The sequence below is a fragment of the Ixodes scapularis genome, unplaced genomic scaffold (genome assembly GCF_016920785.2).
Source record: "Ixodes scapularis isolate PalLabHiFi unplaced genomic scaffold, ASM1692078v2 PGA_scaffold3__209_contigs__length_174095766, whole genome shotgun sequence".
NCBI lineage: Eukaryota > Metazoa > Arthropoda > Arachnida > Ixodida > Ixodidae > Ixodes > Ixodes scapularis.
In genome coordinates, this window is record NW_024609868.1 from 40,442,846 (window position 1) to 40,460,781 (window position 17,936).

Genomic DNA, 17,936 nt, shown 5'->3' on the forward strand with positions numbered 1-17,936 from the left:
AAAATATTGATGGCTCGTTATTCCCACCCGCAATGCACCCAAAACAAAAGCGTCAATATGGCAGGATTACTCACCCGAAGGAAATCAAACGAGCAGCATGACGCTTGCGACTCTCCGGCAACGACCGTTTCCAGCTCTCCGTGAATTGGCGCGAAGCCTTAGCACCGTGGATTAGTGCGCCTGCCCCCCTCCTCCTGACCGAACTACATTGGTCCAGTTAAGAGGGACCGGTCCCCTCTTAATATGAAGGGACACGCGTGAATCTTTTTGTCTGTCTTTCCTGTTCAGAGGGACTAACGAAACGGCTTCCTTGGTCTCTCTTAATATGTTGGTGTCCCTCTAGATGTTGCTATTTTATTTTTCAATTTCCCTCTTAAAAAGGGCTGTCCCCCTGAAAGCATTGTTGTCCCCTCTAAAATCAGAGGGACAGCGTTTTTTATGAGGGACCGGTTTTAGAGTGTGGTGTTCCCGGCCAGGGGCCCTAAACTCGTGAAACACAAAGTTTGTCGAAAGTTCGCGGATCGCGGCGATTGGACGTTGGCGAAAAAAGCGCGAAGTCACCATCGTGATAGGCCAATCGGTGCGCTCCGTCGACTTCGGCCCCAACTCTGTATTTGACGAGTTTAGCGACCCTGGGCTCTGTTCTGGATTCTTTGCTTTTTCCTGGTTTATATAAATTATATGATAACGGATATACAATCGAATATTAGACCTTTTGCGGATGACAGTATTATTTATAGATTAAATAATGATTCCAATGATATTAGCATTTTACGAATGACCTCGAAACAACTTCTGTATGGTGTGACAATTGGAGGATGAATTGGAAAAATAATTAGGGCTAGTTCAAAGGTAATATACTTAAACGCCATGCTGTTCGGTGATTAAACTCGGAAGAATCGTGTCGAAATGATAACAAAGTAAAGGAAACTTTATATTTCACGTGTATTCGTTTCGTCCATTGCATACAAAGTGGTAATCCGCTTTGTTGTTCACGAGTATGCTGTTTATCGCTGCGGCCCACACATCCTGCACATGTTCCGCTCCGGCGTTCTGACTGGCTTGCTGGCGCCGTGGCGCCCGCTGTTTTCAAACTCATGCATGTTGTTTGAAACAACAAGAAAAAAAATATTAGTTGTTCGGGCAGTGATTTGAAGTTACACCAACAAAAGAGCTCCTCGGAAATTTCGGAACAGTTTCCGATGATACAAACGGAACAACAAAATCTGTCTTAAAAAAAAAAAAAAAAAAAAAAAAAAAAAAAAAAAACATTTAGCACTGCGTAATAATAATAATAATTATTATTATTATTTTTAAGGGGACGTTGCATTTTTAGTTATCCCGCGAACCATCAACTGAATGCTTGATTTCCTTGACTCGAAGCGGCGAGAACGTGGATAGCGGATTATACCGATTATACTACCTAACAATTAGCGAAGTCGCCTTGTGCATTTGCTCGGTCGGATGCCACGATGCATCTCCGGTTGTCCACGAATGAGCAGCAAAGCGAACCTCCTCACCTTGGCCCAAATGACCGCTCGCGGAGTGCCCACTTATCAAAGGATATCAGCTGCCCCGATCGGCGACGTCCGAGCACGGACGGGCTGACAGTCCGCACGGAGCAGACAAACTCACGTCGGTGTACACATGACACGAGCGGGCAGTAATTACAAGCTAAGCCTAATTGGGGAGCGAATGCTTCACGCGCCAACGCGAACTCTTCCCAACCGCAGTCTTCAACGGCAGACAGGAGAGCCGGAACAGTCTTCAGACCCTAGGCACAGACGTATACAGTGCCGGCGTCACAGCTACGATGGGGCCCTGTTATCGTCGCTCTGGTGCCCTCTTTGCCCCGCTGTTGTGGCTCCTGGTAGGAGTAGGGTCCCGGAGAAGGGACTGCGGGGACCCCGTGGTTCGGACCGCGGAGGCCCGGCTCACTTCGCCTAACTACCCGCTGGCGTATCCGGCGGGCGTGCGGTGTTCTTACAGGGTGCTGCCGTCGTGGCCGGGCGTGTGTGCTGTGCTGCTGAGCTTCGAAGACATGGACATCGAGGGCACGCCACCGAATTGCGAACGGGGAGACGTCCTGCGGGTGCCCTCCACCGGAGACAGCTTTTGCGGCGTCACGCCCCCCGAATCGCTCGGTATTGACAACTCCCACCCCGTGCCATTTAATCATTCCATTTTTCCTGCTGCACATGTCGGTCGCCAAGCCGCGCCAGTTTTCGCAGCGCACCTGGACAGGCGGTAGCTCCCGTTCCTTTGCTTCACGTCTTTTCCGCGGGGTGGTGCCGCCTTCTTTCATGTTTGAGGTTAAATCGGATGGGACGCAAGCCGCCGCCCGATTTAAATGGTTCGGCGGTATCCATCCATCCATCCATCCATCGTAAATACCCCCCCCCCCCCCCCCCTCGCCGGGGCCACAAACCCAATTAAAAAAAAAAAATATATATATATATACATATATCTATATTAGATGAATTACGCGTCGCCGAATGCACATTCTCCGCCCAAATGTAGCGCTAGCGCTCCAAATCGGATGTCAGAGTTTCAAAACTAACCAAATTCTTATTAAAAAAAAATATATATAAGCGATTTTTTTACATGTTGAATGGGAAAATGGAAACCGACGGAGCCTTTGCATACATGGATCTGAGACACAGAACGGGCCCTTTCCCATTAAACTTTAACGAAAATCACTTATAACTTTTGGATAGCGGTTGGTTTGAAACCTTGGCCCCTTAGCACCTTGTTCGGATCGCTAGCGCTACATCTAGGCGGAGGCTCAGCGTTCGGCGATGCATCGCTTAATTTTGCGGTAAAAAAAATCCAGTAATTTTTTTTTTTCGTTGGGGCGGGGGGGGGGGGGGGGGGGGGGGCACGTTGTATGTACGTATTTTCGCATGCATCGCTTTTCTTCTCTAAGTTCCATGCGGATAATTCAACTCTCTACAGATTTAGTTACCCCGGGCCGACACAAAACTCACAGTACGGCCGCTTGACCACAGCGCCCAGCGGAGAAGCAGAACCAAGCGGCCGGGGTCACAGCAACAAGCGTTGTCAGTGCTCGTAAACGTTCGACTCCTTTAGCAAGAAAAAACAAAACAAAAACATTTGCATCTGGTTACTTGATGCTTCTGCAGGCATTCAGTCTTTCGCGTAGCCTTCGTAGAAAAAAAAAAAAAAAAAAAAGACGGTTTTCTTTGGCCATCAACTGAGCCTGTTCCTTGACCATACAATTTACAAAAATGAGGTATACGTATTATATGTCGATTGACCCACATTAGTAACATACCTACTACCTTTTTCCGGCGAGCATACATTATAGGCAAATACCTCTTAGACCGAGCTTACAATAGTCATATGCATTCATTAAATCGGCGGTAATAAAAGAAAATAATGTTCAGTATATCGTTGGGCCGTAAGAAGCCGTTAATGTACAATATTTTGTTTTTGTGTATTCTACGGTGTTCCTCTTTATGCGTAGCACTTGAGACTTTGTGTTGTGTTGTCCTTCCTTTTTCCCCAGTCTTGGGGTTTTGTCTAAAATGTGAAACCATCACCAGCTTGTTTGCGCCCTTTTTGTTCGTTAGCACTTTCCGTTTTGTACACGTGCTCAAGCAGATGCAAGTTTCGCTTGGCAGACAACCTCACGAGGTGGTTGAATGAACCCACCTCATTTTCCATCCAGTGCTGCCGCTGCCGCAGGGCGGCCTTACCCTGGAGTTCAGTTCGGATACGGAGCGGTCCGGCGTCGGCTTCGCTCTACGCCTCGCCCAGGTCCCCAACTCATGCCCGACGGACGGTGAGACCGTGAGACTGAGCACGCGCTGTCGGTCGCATGCCAGTCGACTTTAAACCAGACAATCTAACCTAAACCTAACCTAACCTAACCTAACCTAACCTAACCTAACCTAAACCTAACATAGCCTAACTTAAAATTGATCCTACCCAACCGGTACCGAGCCACGTTGCGTAACGTGGCTCGGTACCGGTTAATAGGGACTTTTCGTAGATCGCTTTCGCTGTCCCACAAAACTCTCCGCAACACGACACCCGGAACTCTACAGCCAAGGCCATCGGCGCGCAGGCGCAGTAGCGGCTTCTTCGTTGCGGGAGGGCTTAGCGGAGGGAGAAACGCGGTCTACGAAAACTCCCTAATAGGGAATTGTAGTAGACCGTTTATCTCCTCCGCTACGGTATCCGGGAAGAAAACGCCGCAGCTGCGCATGCGCTCCGCCAGCCTTTTCTGCATAGTTCAAGGTCTCGTGGCTGATTACGGAGCTTAGCGGGCTGCGGAAACGGTCTACTGGATTTAGAGGGAGTGAAGATTTTCTGCCCCCCCCCCCCCCCCCCCCCTCGAATTCTGCATGTGTAAAAATTTAAGGCGAAAAGAAGAAAAAAAAAAAAAAAAAAGGGGGGGGGGGGGGGGGCGTTACGAGTCATTGGAACTTAATACGCTGACACCCCCCCCCCCCCCCCCCCCCAGATGGTATCTCCGTAATTAAAAATATGATGTTTTTTTGTTAACTAGGAAAAAAATAAAGGAAAATAACCAAATGGGAGAGGTAATACATTACGTATTTTGGAGAAAAGCAAATCTTCGATGAGACAAAAAGTATGCAAACCAAACGACAGTGTTCGATCAGCTGGCGTACTGATGGACAATCATGGACTTACGCAGGAACTAAAAGTATACTTTGAAGACTCTTCTCCATGTGCTCAAGCCGGCGACCGTAGAAAGTGTTACAAAAAAATGCCTCGTCACTGTAAAAAAAAAAAAAAAAAGAAAAAAAGTAATGTGGGTTTTAGCTTTCTAGATGGACCGACTATTCCTGAAGCTAGTGCATATACCGTATACCTTTTATGCATGTTTAAAAGTTGAAATTTCTGGCTGTGCGGACTATCTATACTCGTGCGGACTATAAAGGAACTTTGTTTTTCAAGATTGTTCATTGTGACGAGACGTCACGGGATTTGTGAATGAAAGAGTACGTTAATGATTATTTATGTACAATACAAGCTTCTTTGTGAGCTAAAAATCAGACATCTGTCAAGGTGTGCCGTGTATGAGTCCTGTCGACTAAGCACCAAGTGCGGACTATGCACGGCGTTCGGAGTATCGAAGCTAAAACTTTTGTTTTCGGTCGAAATCGGTACTCACATTTATGTTTCTGACGTCATGCCAAAACTATGGAGCCAGGTGGCGCTCGCTGTGGCGCGGAGTGCGCACAACTTTCGTGGGCAAGAAGGCTGGCTGATAAACAAGATTTGTAGCTTCCCATACAACGTGAATACTGTCATTGAGGGTCCATACTGCCTACGCGAAGTCTAGCCCCAAAATCGGACACAGCGGGATGACGTCATATGCCAGACTTTATGAAGCCATGTACTCAGCCGGTGCACTCAGAACGGAATAGTCAGTCCCCAGAGCACCGACTTTTGAACGCAGCCAAGTCGGGCAGCTGTACGCCACGTGATGGCACAACCAAGGGCCAGTGCACATAAGCAAGGTTTTTACGCCTGCATGTAGCAATGGGATAGAGGAATTTTTATCGGGGGGGGATGGGGGTGGGGGAGCTTGAAGTTCCATAAGTTCCTTCCTCCCTGGCTATGCCACTGGCACGCAGTGACGTCGCCGTGTGGAGGCCGCTTCTCGGAACAGGAGTTCCGCATCGAGGGCCCTTCGGCCAGGTCCGGGGCTTGTCTGTACCTGGTGACCAAGTTCCGCGATGATGTGTGCCAGCTCCAGCTGAGGTACGACCGCTTCTCGGTCGGGGACAACGCCTCGTGCACCCACGGACGCCGACTCATCGTGGCCGGCACGCCCGAATGCGGTCGCAAGCCCCCGGGAAAAGTGGGTGCGTGCACCGAGCCGCCTGCTTTCGCTCTCCGCACGCAGCGTGCGTCGCCCTAAACGTTAGGGAGTTTTCGTAGACCGCGCGAAACACATGTACGACGAAACCTTCCGATCCGACGTCCGGACTGCCGGAACGACCTTGGGGGGCAAGGGTGTTCGTAGCATCGGAGAGCGTTGAAAACCCCCGCCTCCACCGACCGTTGTATTGCCTGGTCGGACGTCGGATCGGACGGTTTCGTCGTACATGTGTCTCGCACTTCTCCTCAACGAAGAAGCTGCTACTGCGTCTGCGCGCCGATGGCCTTGACTGTAGAGTTCCGGGAAGGGTTGCGGATAGCGTTGTGGGACTCCGGAAACGCTCTAATGGCAAGTTTGAGATAGTGTACCTAAAGAAATTACGTCGCCGCCATGATCCAATCCAAAACGCGGTTCGAGCTCGACACACGCACCGTGACGTTCTTTGCGTACGCAAAGCATTAAAAGTAGTCTATTTCGCAAATCTCCGACTGTAATGCTGTGAGAGCGGGATCGAGCGCGATATGACAACGATAACCTAATTAAGACATCACCACAATTCCATGGCTACTTCACGCTGTTTAAGATTTATAGAACTTTTTTTTTTTTTTCTTTTTACAATGAAAGAATATTTTGAGTGAAACGAACGTTTCGAATGTCGTCGTGAGCTCGCCGTCAGCCCAAAATAGCGTGATCGACAGGCCGCGGCCATAGCTGTCATTGAATATCACCGACTGCGTATGTCGTTTCAAGAATGTTGTTCTTGGCAGACCAAGATATGCGGTTACTAAGCACCAGGGTGACCACCTTCCTGCTAGCGAAATGCGGGATACGCTGACCAGGAAAGGGGGGGGGGGGGGGGGTGTAAGAGAAAAGCGGTATTATATTTCGACTGTGGCAACTGCAAAAATTAACTTAGTGCGCAGTCGAGCTGGTGGAAGTTTACCATGATGCTTTTTAACTCGAGACTGGGGCAGAAGAAGGAAACATTTTTTTCCCTGCTTGTGCCCAAGTCTCAGGTTAAAAAGCATCATGGAAAATAATAGCTATTCGAGGAGATATATCAACAGAAGCCACGAAATGGGGCTCTGCTCTCACATTTAATATTGTATTGTCCCAAAGCATATTACACAGCTGCAAATTGTATTGCGGCAATTAAACTCAAATGATTTTCACTCCTAGAGATATATTTTAAGTTTCAATACAACATATGTTAATAAATGTGTCTTAGTGTAAAACATAAAATCGACTGCAGCAGAACTCAATGCATGAAAAGGAAAGAAGCAGTAAATCTTTTACGGCTTCTTGTTTCTTCTCGATTCTTAAATAAGTTTACCAACATGCTCCTAGAGAACTTTCGAACCTTATGTTGTTGTTTTTGACCGTTGTGAGTCGCAGTCCTTTTGCCTTGTGTAATCGTCTTCACTAAAAAAGCAATACATACAACAACAACAAAAAAAAATTCACAGAAACTTTTTTGCATTGACACAGCACGATTTGAAAATAATTACAATAATTTATTTTCAACTTTTGGCGAGCAATTTTTTCTCGCAATATCTCGCTATTAAGGGACGAGAGGCACAACGGCGCATGCGCGTCAGTTCTCCTGCGAGAACGACGGTCGCTTCCCGCAACGCTTGGATAGAAAATGCTGTACCATCGCGATTGCCAGCGACCTCCGCACTTCCCCGTGCCCTGTTGTTCAGCAGCGCCATGAGTTGCGTATAGGGAATTTTACAGCAGTGTGAAATGCGGGACATTTTGAAGATTCTGGTATTTCTTGCGAGACGCGCGACACGAGCCCCCAGTGCGGGACAGTCCCGCCAGTCGCGGGACCGGTGGTCGCCGACATAGAGATCAGTGTGGTCGCCCTACAGAATCTTCGCTGTGGCGATTTCTGATTGTCCGGTTATTTCAAGTTGCTGACGTGGCCACCTACAGTGGCTAAACAAAAGCGCCGTTTCAATCCACTGCAGATGTGTTCTATCTTAAATTGGCTTTAAATTGGTTGTGCCTTCCCAGGCGGTACCGATACAGTATATTATCATATAATGATTTTTTTTCCTCACTTTAATTTATGCAGATGTGTTCGAGTTTCCGTCCCGGACGCTGACGCTGCTCTACTTGGGCGGAGACGGCGCACACGATGACAGCTTTGTCCTCGATTTCTTCCAGGAGGAGTGCCCGGACACTCGCTAGAGTCGAGAGTAAATAAAACACGCTGCAACGTTTACACCTCGCACCTAAAAAAAAAAAAAAAAAAAAGTACTGCTGTGCAGTTTTGACATTTTGTTTGTCAAGAGGCAAGGATAAACATTTCCTATGTTATTCTTCGACACCTTTCAGCAAATTTCACATCTTCTCTACAAGACCGGCGATGTGGAGCAGTCGCGCGATGCGACTAGATCGCACCACGCTTTTTTCCGCGATGATCGCTTTTGCGATGAAAGTTATCACGCGAGTGCTGCACATCGCCGGTGCAGCAGCTTCACTCTGACAACGTTCCACGCACGGTATGTCAATGACATCTTCGTCTCTTTTGCAAGCGTCAGCTATGCTCGATGCATAACGGAGTGCGCGATGCATTGTGGCGGATGAACCGGGTGTTTGCGAACACCTGTAGGGGAGTTCCTCTTTCCACCCGTAATACTACGTTACGTTTCGCACCCTTTGTTGGAATTCGTTATACCAAAAGCGTAGTATCGGCAAAATTCTCGAGCGAAGCCAGGAGCCATATATAAAATCCCGTTCTCATATGCTATATTTACACTGTTTTATTGCTACTAAATACATGAGACCGTGGGACGTATTCGTTAGAGTAAAATATACACGTCTGTTGACGGAAATATTTTCTGTCAATGTTTCTATACCGTGCTTTTTATGAAGGCAATGGATCTGGCCGGAAATCCTTTGAAAATTACGTCCTCTATAAACATGTCAAACAGTGACGTGTGAAAACGACCGTGGAGCTACCTATGGTCAATTATTGAAAGAGCCGGAAATCGTAACAAAGCAGCGCACAAACACACGAAGACGAGCGAAATGAGTACATAACGTTCCGTGCCGCTTGTTTTCGTGTTTTTGTGCGCTTTTTTGTTATCGTTGGACTGTGGACATGACCCAAACTCGCCCACAGCGGCTGTCGGATCAGCAAGTCCGATCGCCAATGCGGACGGGCGCTTCAAACATTCACCAAGGTATATGTACATGGGTAGCGAAGCTTCGGCCAAAAAGCGGTTCAAAACAAATCGCCAGCGACATCGACCTGGAGGGTCACGTGAAGGATGCGATTGAAGCGCGACTAGGAGAGGTGGGGACAAACATTATTAAAATTAATTAGTTTGTGACTAGAAGTATAGTCATTGGTATTTTTAAACAAGCTAAATTAAATTATAGATAATATCAATCATATTTAACGTGCAACAAAATTCAAAACTGTTTTTGTTTTTGCTAATATTATGCATACTTCTTATTAGCGTCCTCTGTACGCCGCTAGCAAAAAGGCCGACTAGCAATAGTGATATTTGCAGTTTTTTTGTAGACCTCGTGGCGCGCGGAAAGGCAGTCTGCTGACGTCCGTCTGCTTGCTTGTGTTTGGGCCTCCACGTGCTCTTCGCTTTTAATTGTTTTAGCGGCAGTTAACACCGTTTCGGGAGTTTTGTTGTTTGCTCGGGCGTGTTAAGCCCAGTTACCTGCGCGGGAACTCGGCTGTCGTGCGCTTGGATCTTGGACGCTACTGCGCCCAAGGGGCTCAACGTCTTTTGCGATGATGAGCACAGCGCGATACGCAAAGAAACGGTGCTCCATGGAAATGTGTGAAAGCAACACCCGCACGGCTGGCATCTCGCTGCACCGGTTTCCCCTCGACGCTCGAAGGTGAGACTTCGCTACTGTCAGTGACATGCCTGGGGTGCTATGTTGCGCTTTTTGGACTCCCAGGAGACTAGGAAGAGGGAAGTGACGTCAACGACACAGCAAACGCAGATTGGATGTTGACAGAAGAAAACGAAATCAACACCCAATCTGCGTTCGCTGTGTCGTTGACGTCACTTCCCTCTCCCTAGTCTCCTGGGAGTGCAAAAAGCGCAACATAGCCCCCCTGCTGTGTGATGTATGCCCCTTGTTCGGTCTCCTCTTAACTCTTGCTAGTTTTACCTAAAACTATAAGGGTTGTCTGGATGTGCACAAGAAGGCGTAATATGTTATACTAGGAATGTTTTAAGTTCGAAATCACTGACTTCGCGGCGTTGTGTACCGTTATTATAAAAGTGCCCACGATATTAAAATTTACCTGTACCGGCCTGGCTCTGAGGAGCCTAGTGTCGTGATCATCGGCGTGGTTATCAGTGGTACAACACAGATATATAATAGCGCATCTGTGCGTAAGACTCGTGTTTTTACTCTTCATGATGTACACAGAGCAGTGATGTCATGCATTTGTTAAGGTCCTTGCACTGATTTGCTTTGGTTTGTGGGCATTTTGGCTACATTTTCTTTTCGTAAGTATTCATGGCACCCTCATAGCACCATGCCTTATCTGCAGGCGCGAAGCCTGGGTTCGGTTCTGCAACAACTGAAGTCTACAGGGGACGACTCCATGGCAGCTACGAGACAGGGTAGTTTTCTCCTTACATTTCGAGGAGTCAGCTCTCATGCGCCCTGGACACCTCCGTCACAATGCGTTGCTAAGTGTGCTTCCCACAAAAAGTAAACAGACCAATAAACATTCCGTGCACTTTGTGACTAAGCATGGTTAACCCGCTCTTAGAAAAATGGTTACCACATGGGGTTGAAATATTGCTTTTGTGGGCTCATAACATTTTTATATTATTTGCAAGGACGACATATGGCGACATTTCCAGCAAAAGTTCTCCAGGTTCAGCAGTTTTGCATGGTGAGCTTTTTCACTGAAACTAACATAAAGTGGCAGCAACTGCCAGCACCACTGCATTAACTCATGGTCTTCATGACTTGAGCATTTTGCAAAAGAACTAGGTGAGATTAGCTGGGAAAAGCTGGTTGAACAAGGACAGAGGTACTGCTAGAAGTTCATTTCAGCCCGGTTTATAATGACATGTTTTACTTGAGGTGACATAATCAACGTCACAGAGCATATTTTGCCTTGCCGACACCCAGTCTTCCATAATAAAGCTGCCCATGAAAGAAAGTGATTTAAATTTTGTGTTAAAATAGGCGAATTCACCATAAATTTGCAGAGGTGAGTGTGACACCCTCATTGAGCTACACATGCTTCGGCAGTTCAGACTCACGGAGCTTCTGTAGTCACCCTGAAGACCAGCCTTCCGAAATGAAACTTTCGTAGGAACAAGGTGATTTTCTTTGTCGTGTGTTAGAATAGACACATAGGAAGGAACTCAACTACTATTCTATGGCCAACTTCACGCTAAATTTGCAAAGAGGATTTCGCCAGCCTCATCGAGCTGCACATACTCCGGCCACTCAGACTGGTGGAGTTCCTGTAGACACCCTGTTGACCAGTCTTCTGAATTGAACCTGTCATAAAGGAAGGTGAATATAATTTTTATGGATTCGAATAGGGGAATAAGGGAGGACTTCCTCTTCTCCTTTGCTAAGTTCACATTAAATTTGCAGAGCGGATTTCTGTGGCTTCATTGGACCACACATACTCGTGCACCTTACTAGAGAACAGTCGACTAGGGGCCAATAATAAGTGGTGGCCGAATATTGCTTGTTCTATCTTTTTATTCCCCTTTCTTTGTGAGCTTGCTTTCTCAAGTGGTAAAAACAGCGCAACTTGACGTAAAACAGGAAACAAGGAGTATACAGACAGGCGCAGTAAAAGTGCATAGAGAGGCACTGTTTCTGCCAGCTTAAATGAACGACCAACTCGTCCAACTTTCCACTCTGTTGAACTTGCTTTCTTACTTGCAGTTTTCACAAAAGCTTTTCTTTCTTTCTTTCTTTTTTTTTTGCGGTTGATCACAGCTGCGCTCTACGTCAAGATGCTGCTCCTGCTCATGAGTCCAGCGGGGACGTGGTTGACATGGAGATTTTGGTTACTACACCGTCGCCTAGAGACTCTCTCTCTGGCTGTGCTGCTGGGCCTTCTCACAAATGTGAGTGCTTTCTATGATGCAAACTTTTTTCTTTTGCAGTTTTTTTGTGTGAAGTTATAAAAGATCAGGCCGCAAAAATAAAAAAGCCAAGGCTCGAAAAACACCAGGGGATACTAAACTTTATCTTGAGAGCAAATGACGCAAGGGGCCACATAACACCAGACCGACTAGCTGGCAGCTACAAACCGAAGTTTGTTCAAAGTTCACCACATTTTTGTTTCACGGTATTGTCATTGTCAAGCACAAAAAAAGACAAAAAGGAATGTTCCACACGCAGGTGTTAACACCGTCAAATCAAAACAACTGAACCGGTTTCACTGAATCACAAGTCTTCCCGCAAAACCTCACGTAAGACAGTGTTTTTTAAAGTTATCGAAAAGCTGCCGTGGTCATAGGTGTGGGATGCTGAGCCTGTCATGGTCCCCTGTCCTATCTGCCAAACTTTAGTTGCTTGTTGTTGTGCGAGCGCTTCACTGTTACAATGCCATGGGCATAAGTAAGGTATGGTCAAGTTTTAAGAAAATGCATTTCACAGTTTGGATGCCTATTCTGACTTGCATGTTTCTGTGTGCGCCCTTGTCTTTTTGGACTATCAGGTCTCTGGCCAACAAGAAGGGCCTAGTCGAACATAAAGATGTACTGTTGCTTTCCCAAACTTGAATTGCATGTGTAGTTTGTCAAACTTACAGTTCTTGTTTAAAGACACTTCAGATCATTGAGGAATGTTCTTGAGCGTGAATAGATTACACATTTAATAAATTGATGCCGAATGCAAGTTTTTCTTGGGGACCTAATCTGGGTCATTTGCCAAATTGCAGCACCCTGCAAAAGCTGCAGCATCGGCAACAAGAAGGTGAACGCCTGAGAGCCAAGGTGCGACAGCTTCAAGAGCGTAACAAGAGGCTGCAAAGAAGGCTGCAAAGAAGGCTGCAACGACAACGTCAGATGAGGACTGTTGCCGAAGTCGTTGAGAGTGTCCGCGTTCATGGGTCTCCTCGTGTCGCCGCACTCGTTGAAGCCCAGCTTAGAATGAGCAATGTGAGCCGGTTCGGCCAGAGATGGTGCAGCCACAACAAAGCCTTGGCTTTAGGCCTCTACTTTCATAGCCCCAAAGGCTATAAGTGTTGCAGGCGACTGCTCAGGCTGCCATCAGTAAGGTCACTGCAGCTATGGCTTCAGCGTGTGCCACTAAAGATTGGATTTTACCCTGGCATTTTCGAGCTGATAAAGAGGCGGGCAGCTGCTTTTCCTCGAGCCGATTGGGCCTGCAGCATAGTTGTTGATGAAATGCACATCAAAAAAGAGCTTTCATACAACCCCTTGTCTGACAGGTTTGAAAGACTTAAAGAACATAGTGGACAGCAAGGCGAAAAACTGGCCAATAAGGCTCTCATGTTCATGGCGAAAGGAGTCGGAACACCGTGAAAGCAGCCGCTTGGCTATTTTTTGCTCACAAAGGCACACCTTCAGATGTACTAAAAGATCTATTTTTCCAGTGCTACAGCGCCCTTGTGGACGCTGGCCTGAAGCCGGTAGCTGTTGTATGCGATGAACGGTGCCAGAACGTGTCTCTTTTTCAAGCATCGTAACTGCCGAAAAGCCTTACGTAGAGATCAATGGCAAGCCACTTTTTTTTTTCCTTTTCAATACTCCGCACCTTTTGAAGTGACTAAGAAACATGTTATTTAAATACGACTAAAAAGTTGGTGATTACATAGTGAAAAGTTCCTACATCAAGGAAGCTTATGAAAAGGACCGTAAACTTGAGATCGGTTCTATGCTAAAGCTGAAGGAGAAGCATTTTAATTTGACCTTCTCGTCAAAGATGTCGGTGAAACTAGCAGCTCAAGTGTTTAGCAATCACTGCGCAGCTGCAATGTACGCCCTTGTTACTTCTTAGCAATTGCCTGCCAGAGCTGTTCACACAGCGAGATTCGTTGAAAGAATCGACCGTCTCTTTGACAGCGTAAATAGCTCGCAGAAATCTGCAAAGACGCCATATGCCTCTGCAATCTGTAACGGCTCTACCCATGAGGAGTTTCTGAAAGAGTGCATTCTGGTTTCTAAGAGCCTGCAAGTACTCGGATGTGGAAGGCAGCCACACTGCATTCGTGGCTTCTGCTTAACAGTTAGGTCTCTACTGCTGCTCAGCAATCACCTCGCGGTTAATTGTGGTTTTTCCCACCTTTTAAACCGCTATCTGAACCAGGACACCCTTGAAAACACTTTTGCTGTTGTACATTCAAAATCAGGTGCAAACATGAACTCCACTTTCCGTCAATTTCAGGCTGCATTCAGGCACCTTTTGATTAGCAACCTATTCAAGCTGTCAGAAAAATCAAACTGTGCTGATGACATGTCTCTCCTTGCTACGTTCCCAGCAGGCCTTTTGGCACCTTCTCCTCGTCTTGCCTTAGGAAGCACAGTTTTTCTTGCCACGGCAGACGATTCGCCTTCAAACTACACTTTGGCAAAAGGAGAGAACAACATGGTTTATTTTGCTGGGTGGCTGGCATCGAAATTCCTCAAGGTTCATTCCTGTGTAGGAACATCCCAGAAATATGAGTTGAGGACAGAAAATGCGTGTTTTTCTGGGGGAAATCAAGTGCTGTTGTATTTGAGTGTGAAAGGAACTGCCGACTCCCACTTTGGAATCCTCTCAGTTCCTTCTGCTTCTTTCATATAATTTGTTGAAGCTTGTGAGGAAGTCTTCGAGACATGTATCAACAACCTAATTTCAAAGGAGAACGTAGGGCGGACTCTTTGTGTCCTTTTTAACCAGAAGCTTTCAAAGTCTCTGACTGTATGTGACGAAAATGTTTATGATAATTTGTTTTCTCTGATTGCCAGAGCCATTCTGCACTGGTTCGCGCGGAAAAAAAATGCTGACTATTTGATACAGTAGCAAAGTGTATAGCTAGGCAGCAAGTGCGCAGACTACGTATGTGAGACCACCCAGAGTACTGTTTAAAGCAGTGCAGGCATGTTCTATTCGAGCCTTTCATTTTCTTCGGTTTCTTGAGGAGTAATGTGGTCCTCTAACTTATTCACATATATAGAGTTTAAAGCTGTGAAGCAAAACTGGCTTATGAAGTGCAGCATACCACAGGGCTCCAAGAGGGTTTACTCCACTTGGCTTCCTTGACCTCCACCAAACAATCGCTGCGTTGCCGTGTAGCAGCACCAGCAGATGCAAGTTAAGATATTTCCAGCATTATGGTACCTTGCCCAAGGAATATGTAGAAAAGTGTACCTTTTCTGTGTATTACAGTGGTGGCCTGAGTTGTCGTCGGAACACTGTGGAACCTCCGAGTTATTAGTGGCTGCCTATCAACTGTCAACGTCCTCACAACGTCCAGCCGATTGTACAATGTCTTATGTTATAACAGTGTGCCTTATGTACCGATCTACTAATTTTCTTCGACCATGACCTTTTGAAAATAGTTGATACCGATTGTATAATTCTAGTGAGTAATCTGAGTGAATGATTGTAAGTGAATAAAACAAATAAAACGCGACTGTTAAAGCGACGTTGGACTTGCATTAGAGTTACTGTTGTGTATTTCATACGCCCAACACACCCCAGCAATTTGATTCACTCTTTTTTGTGACATTACATAATTTGCTTTCAGGTTTCTCACATATTTCCCAGGGATCCTGAAGGAACAAAAAGCAAAACACTGCAGCTGGAGTTTGACCACAGTGCAAAGACACGATGGTTGTGACGAAATGAAACTACTCTCATAGCAGGTCGGCTAACAAAGTCGGCTGCAGAAAAAAAAACATTTCGAACAAAATATAAGAGCAAGGGCAAATAAGGGTGTAAACGATCCAGTATTCCAGTATAGAGTAAACACAAGGTGTAAACACCCCAGGAAAAACCCGAGACTGCAGGTAAAAAGAACGACATATACACTAAAAAGCATCAAACAAAGCTCAAACACGGAGCTATGTTTGAGACTTTTTAGTGTATATGTCGTTCATTTACCTGTGATCTCTGGAATTAGTTTTGTTTAATTTTCGCGCCAAACCGCACGCACGCATGACGTCACGTTTTTTTCCGGAAGTGTCGTCATTTCCTGTTGATTTTTTGTTCCGCCGGAAGTGTCCCCACGACTCATAGATGGCGCTAAAGCAGCTCCATGGGCCGCCATTTTTTCGACATGTGGGCTTCTATGGAAGCTTCGCTACCCATGTACATATACCTTGCATTCACTGCAATAACTTCGAGCAGAACAGTACCCGTTACTTGTAACCTTATAGGTTCTTCTGACCCTAAATACGTCGGATGCTGCGAGCCATCGGAACCAATCCAAGACCGCGTTTGAGTTACGTGACCTTGGAGGAGGAGGAGGGGGGGGGGGGGGGGGGGGGGGGCGCAGTGACGGGCGAAGAGTGCAACGTTCACAGAGCTGGATTGGCTGAGATGGCTGATAGAGTCCGCTGCCGTCCGACGTAAGGTGAAATATAGTTTAAAGCCGACCTCTACTGCAAATTACCACTATGCAGCGATGCCCCAACGGGTCAGCTACAAGCGACCAGTCACGCCTGATTGTACCCTCTTTGCTGCTCCCACACCCGGACAAGCTCCGCCGGGTCCTGAAAGCCATGGGCCGCAATGAGGCCCACAAAGTCTCCCCTATCGCTGGGCTTGCCCCAGAAGCGGAAGGCATCGCTGTGGAGCGGCATCAGCCGGGCCTTTAGCGCCACAATGCCCAGGAAGATGTCATCGAAGCGGAACTGTCGCGTGTACCGCGCGACGCGGTACAGGTCCTTCAGGGCCGGCTGCGACAGCACGAAAGCGCCTGCCGTCACGTAGGGCGGGAACCTCGAGTAGGGATACTCGGACAAGGACAGGTACCACTTGCTCCAGCGGTGTCGCATAGGCCATGATCCCTCGAAGACATAGCCCGCCCAGAGGCGGCCGTCGGGCGCCGACACTCGCTGGGGTGCTTCGTCATCCTCCTGGGCCACGGCCGAGAAGCCCCAAGGGTTACGGACGAACTTCAGCAGGTTCTTAACAGACACGTAGTAGTCGTCGTCCACGAAGAGCACGAACTCTGCACTCGAACAGTAGTCCACGACCCATCGGAAGCCCTGCATCATCTTGATGGTATTGTTGTAGTACGAGTCCACGAAGTCCGCCTGAACCAAGTCGCCGTGGAGGGCGTACTCGGAGTCCACAGCGTCCTGCGTCGCAGGATCGTCGGCGTTCACGCCGAGAACGAAGACGCATCGAATCGGCACGTCCGAGAAGCGCTTCTCGAAGCCCCAGCTGTGGCGGATGGCTTCCCGCCGGTCCCGGTGAGACAGTGCCGATTTTACGACTAGCAGCAACTTGACCCGCGCGGGTGTCTTGGACTCGCGGCTCTCTCGGCATTTGTACTCGTTGCGGATCTTGAAGCGATAACGTTCATACCGGTTCAGCACGGAGTAGGGCGGCTGACCGCCTTCGTCGAGCACTCTAATCAACTCGCGTGTGTCCACTTCGAGCGGATAAGTGAACTTGGAGTAAGGAGTTTCCAGCAGGAAGTCGACGATCCCGGCGTGGTTCAGCAACCAGATTACCAGCGCAAAGGCCAGCAGGGCCTTGGCTTTGAAAGACGTAGAAGAGCGACGACATCGCAGCAGAGGAGACATTGCTGCCTCGCACTTTACTCGGGAAGACGTGCCGGAGGTGTCACCAGGAAAATGGGGGGCGAGCAGAGTCCATCCGGACTTGTTGCCGTCTTCGCCAGCGGCGGCTACTATGGTCATCGTTCGTGCACCGTTGCTCTAGTCCAACGCACGGGAACCATGAACCGGCGTGGCAGGCGCCTCGGCGTCATCGCAAATCAGTTAAGAAGCACATCAAAGTCACCAGAATGCACGATACCTGGCTGCCGACGATTCAGATCTCCACCTTCGCCAAGCATGTGCGAAACGCCCGAAACACAAATCAAGCCGTGGCGACATACCGCGGT

The 17,936-nt window shown here is 47.6% G+C and overlaps 2 protein-coding genes across 2 annotated transcripts; one reads left to right on the plus strand and one right to left on the minus strand.

The window, feature by feature from the left end:
- The first annotated feature begins 1,722 nt into the window (after positions 1 to 1,722).
- Positions 1,723 to 8,115, plus strand: LOC8051434 (neuropilin-1-like). The gene is made up of 4 exons (XM_002435023.5): positions 1,723 to 2,144; positions 3,692 to 3,805; positions 5,631 to 5,861; positions 7,959 to 8,115. The coding sequence occupies exons 1-4, from the start codon at positions 1,814 to 1,816 to the stop codon at positions 8,072 to 8,074; spliced, it is 792 nt and encodes a 263-aa protein (XP_002435068.5). The 5' UTR covers positions 1,723 to 1,813; the 3' UTR covers positions 8,075 to 8,115.
- Positions 8,116 to 16,327: 8,212 nt separating this feature from the next.
- On the minus strand, positions 16,328 to 17,915 carry LOC8051435 (beta-1,3-galactosyltransferase brn). Its single transcript, XM_002435024.5, has one exon. It carries the CDS (start codon positions 17,728 to 17,730, stop codon positions 16,516 to 16,518), a length of 1,215 nt encoding a protein of 404 aa, XP_002435069.4. The 5' UTR covers positions 17,731 to 17,915; the 3' UTR covers positions 16,328 to 16,515.
- Between the last annotated feature and the right edge of the window lie 21 nt (positions 17,916 to 17,936).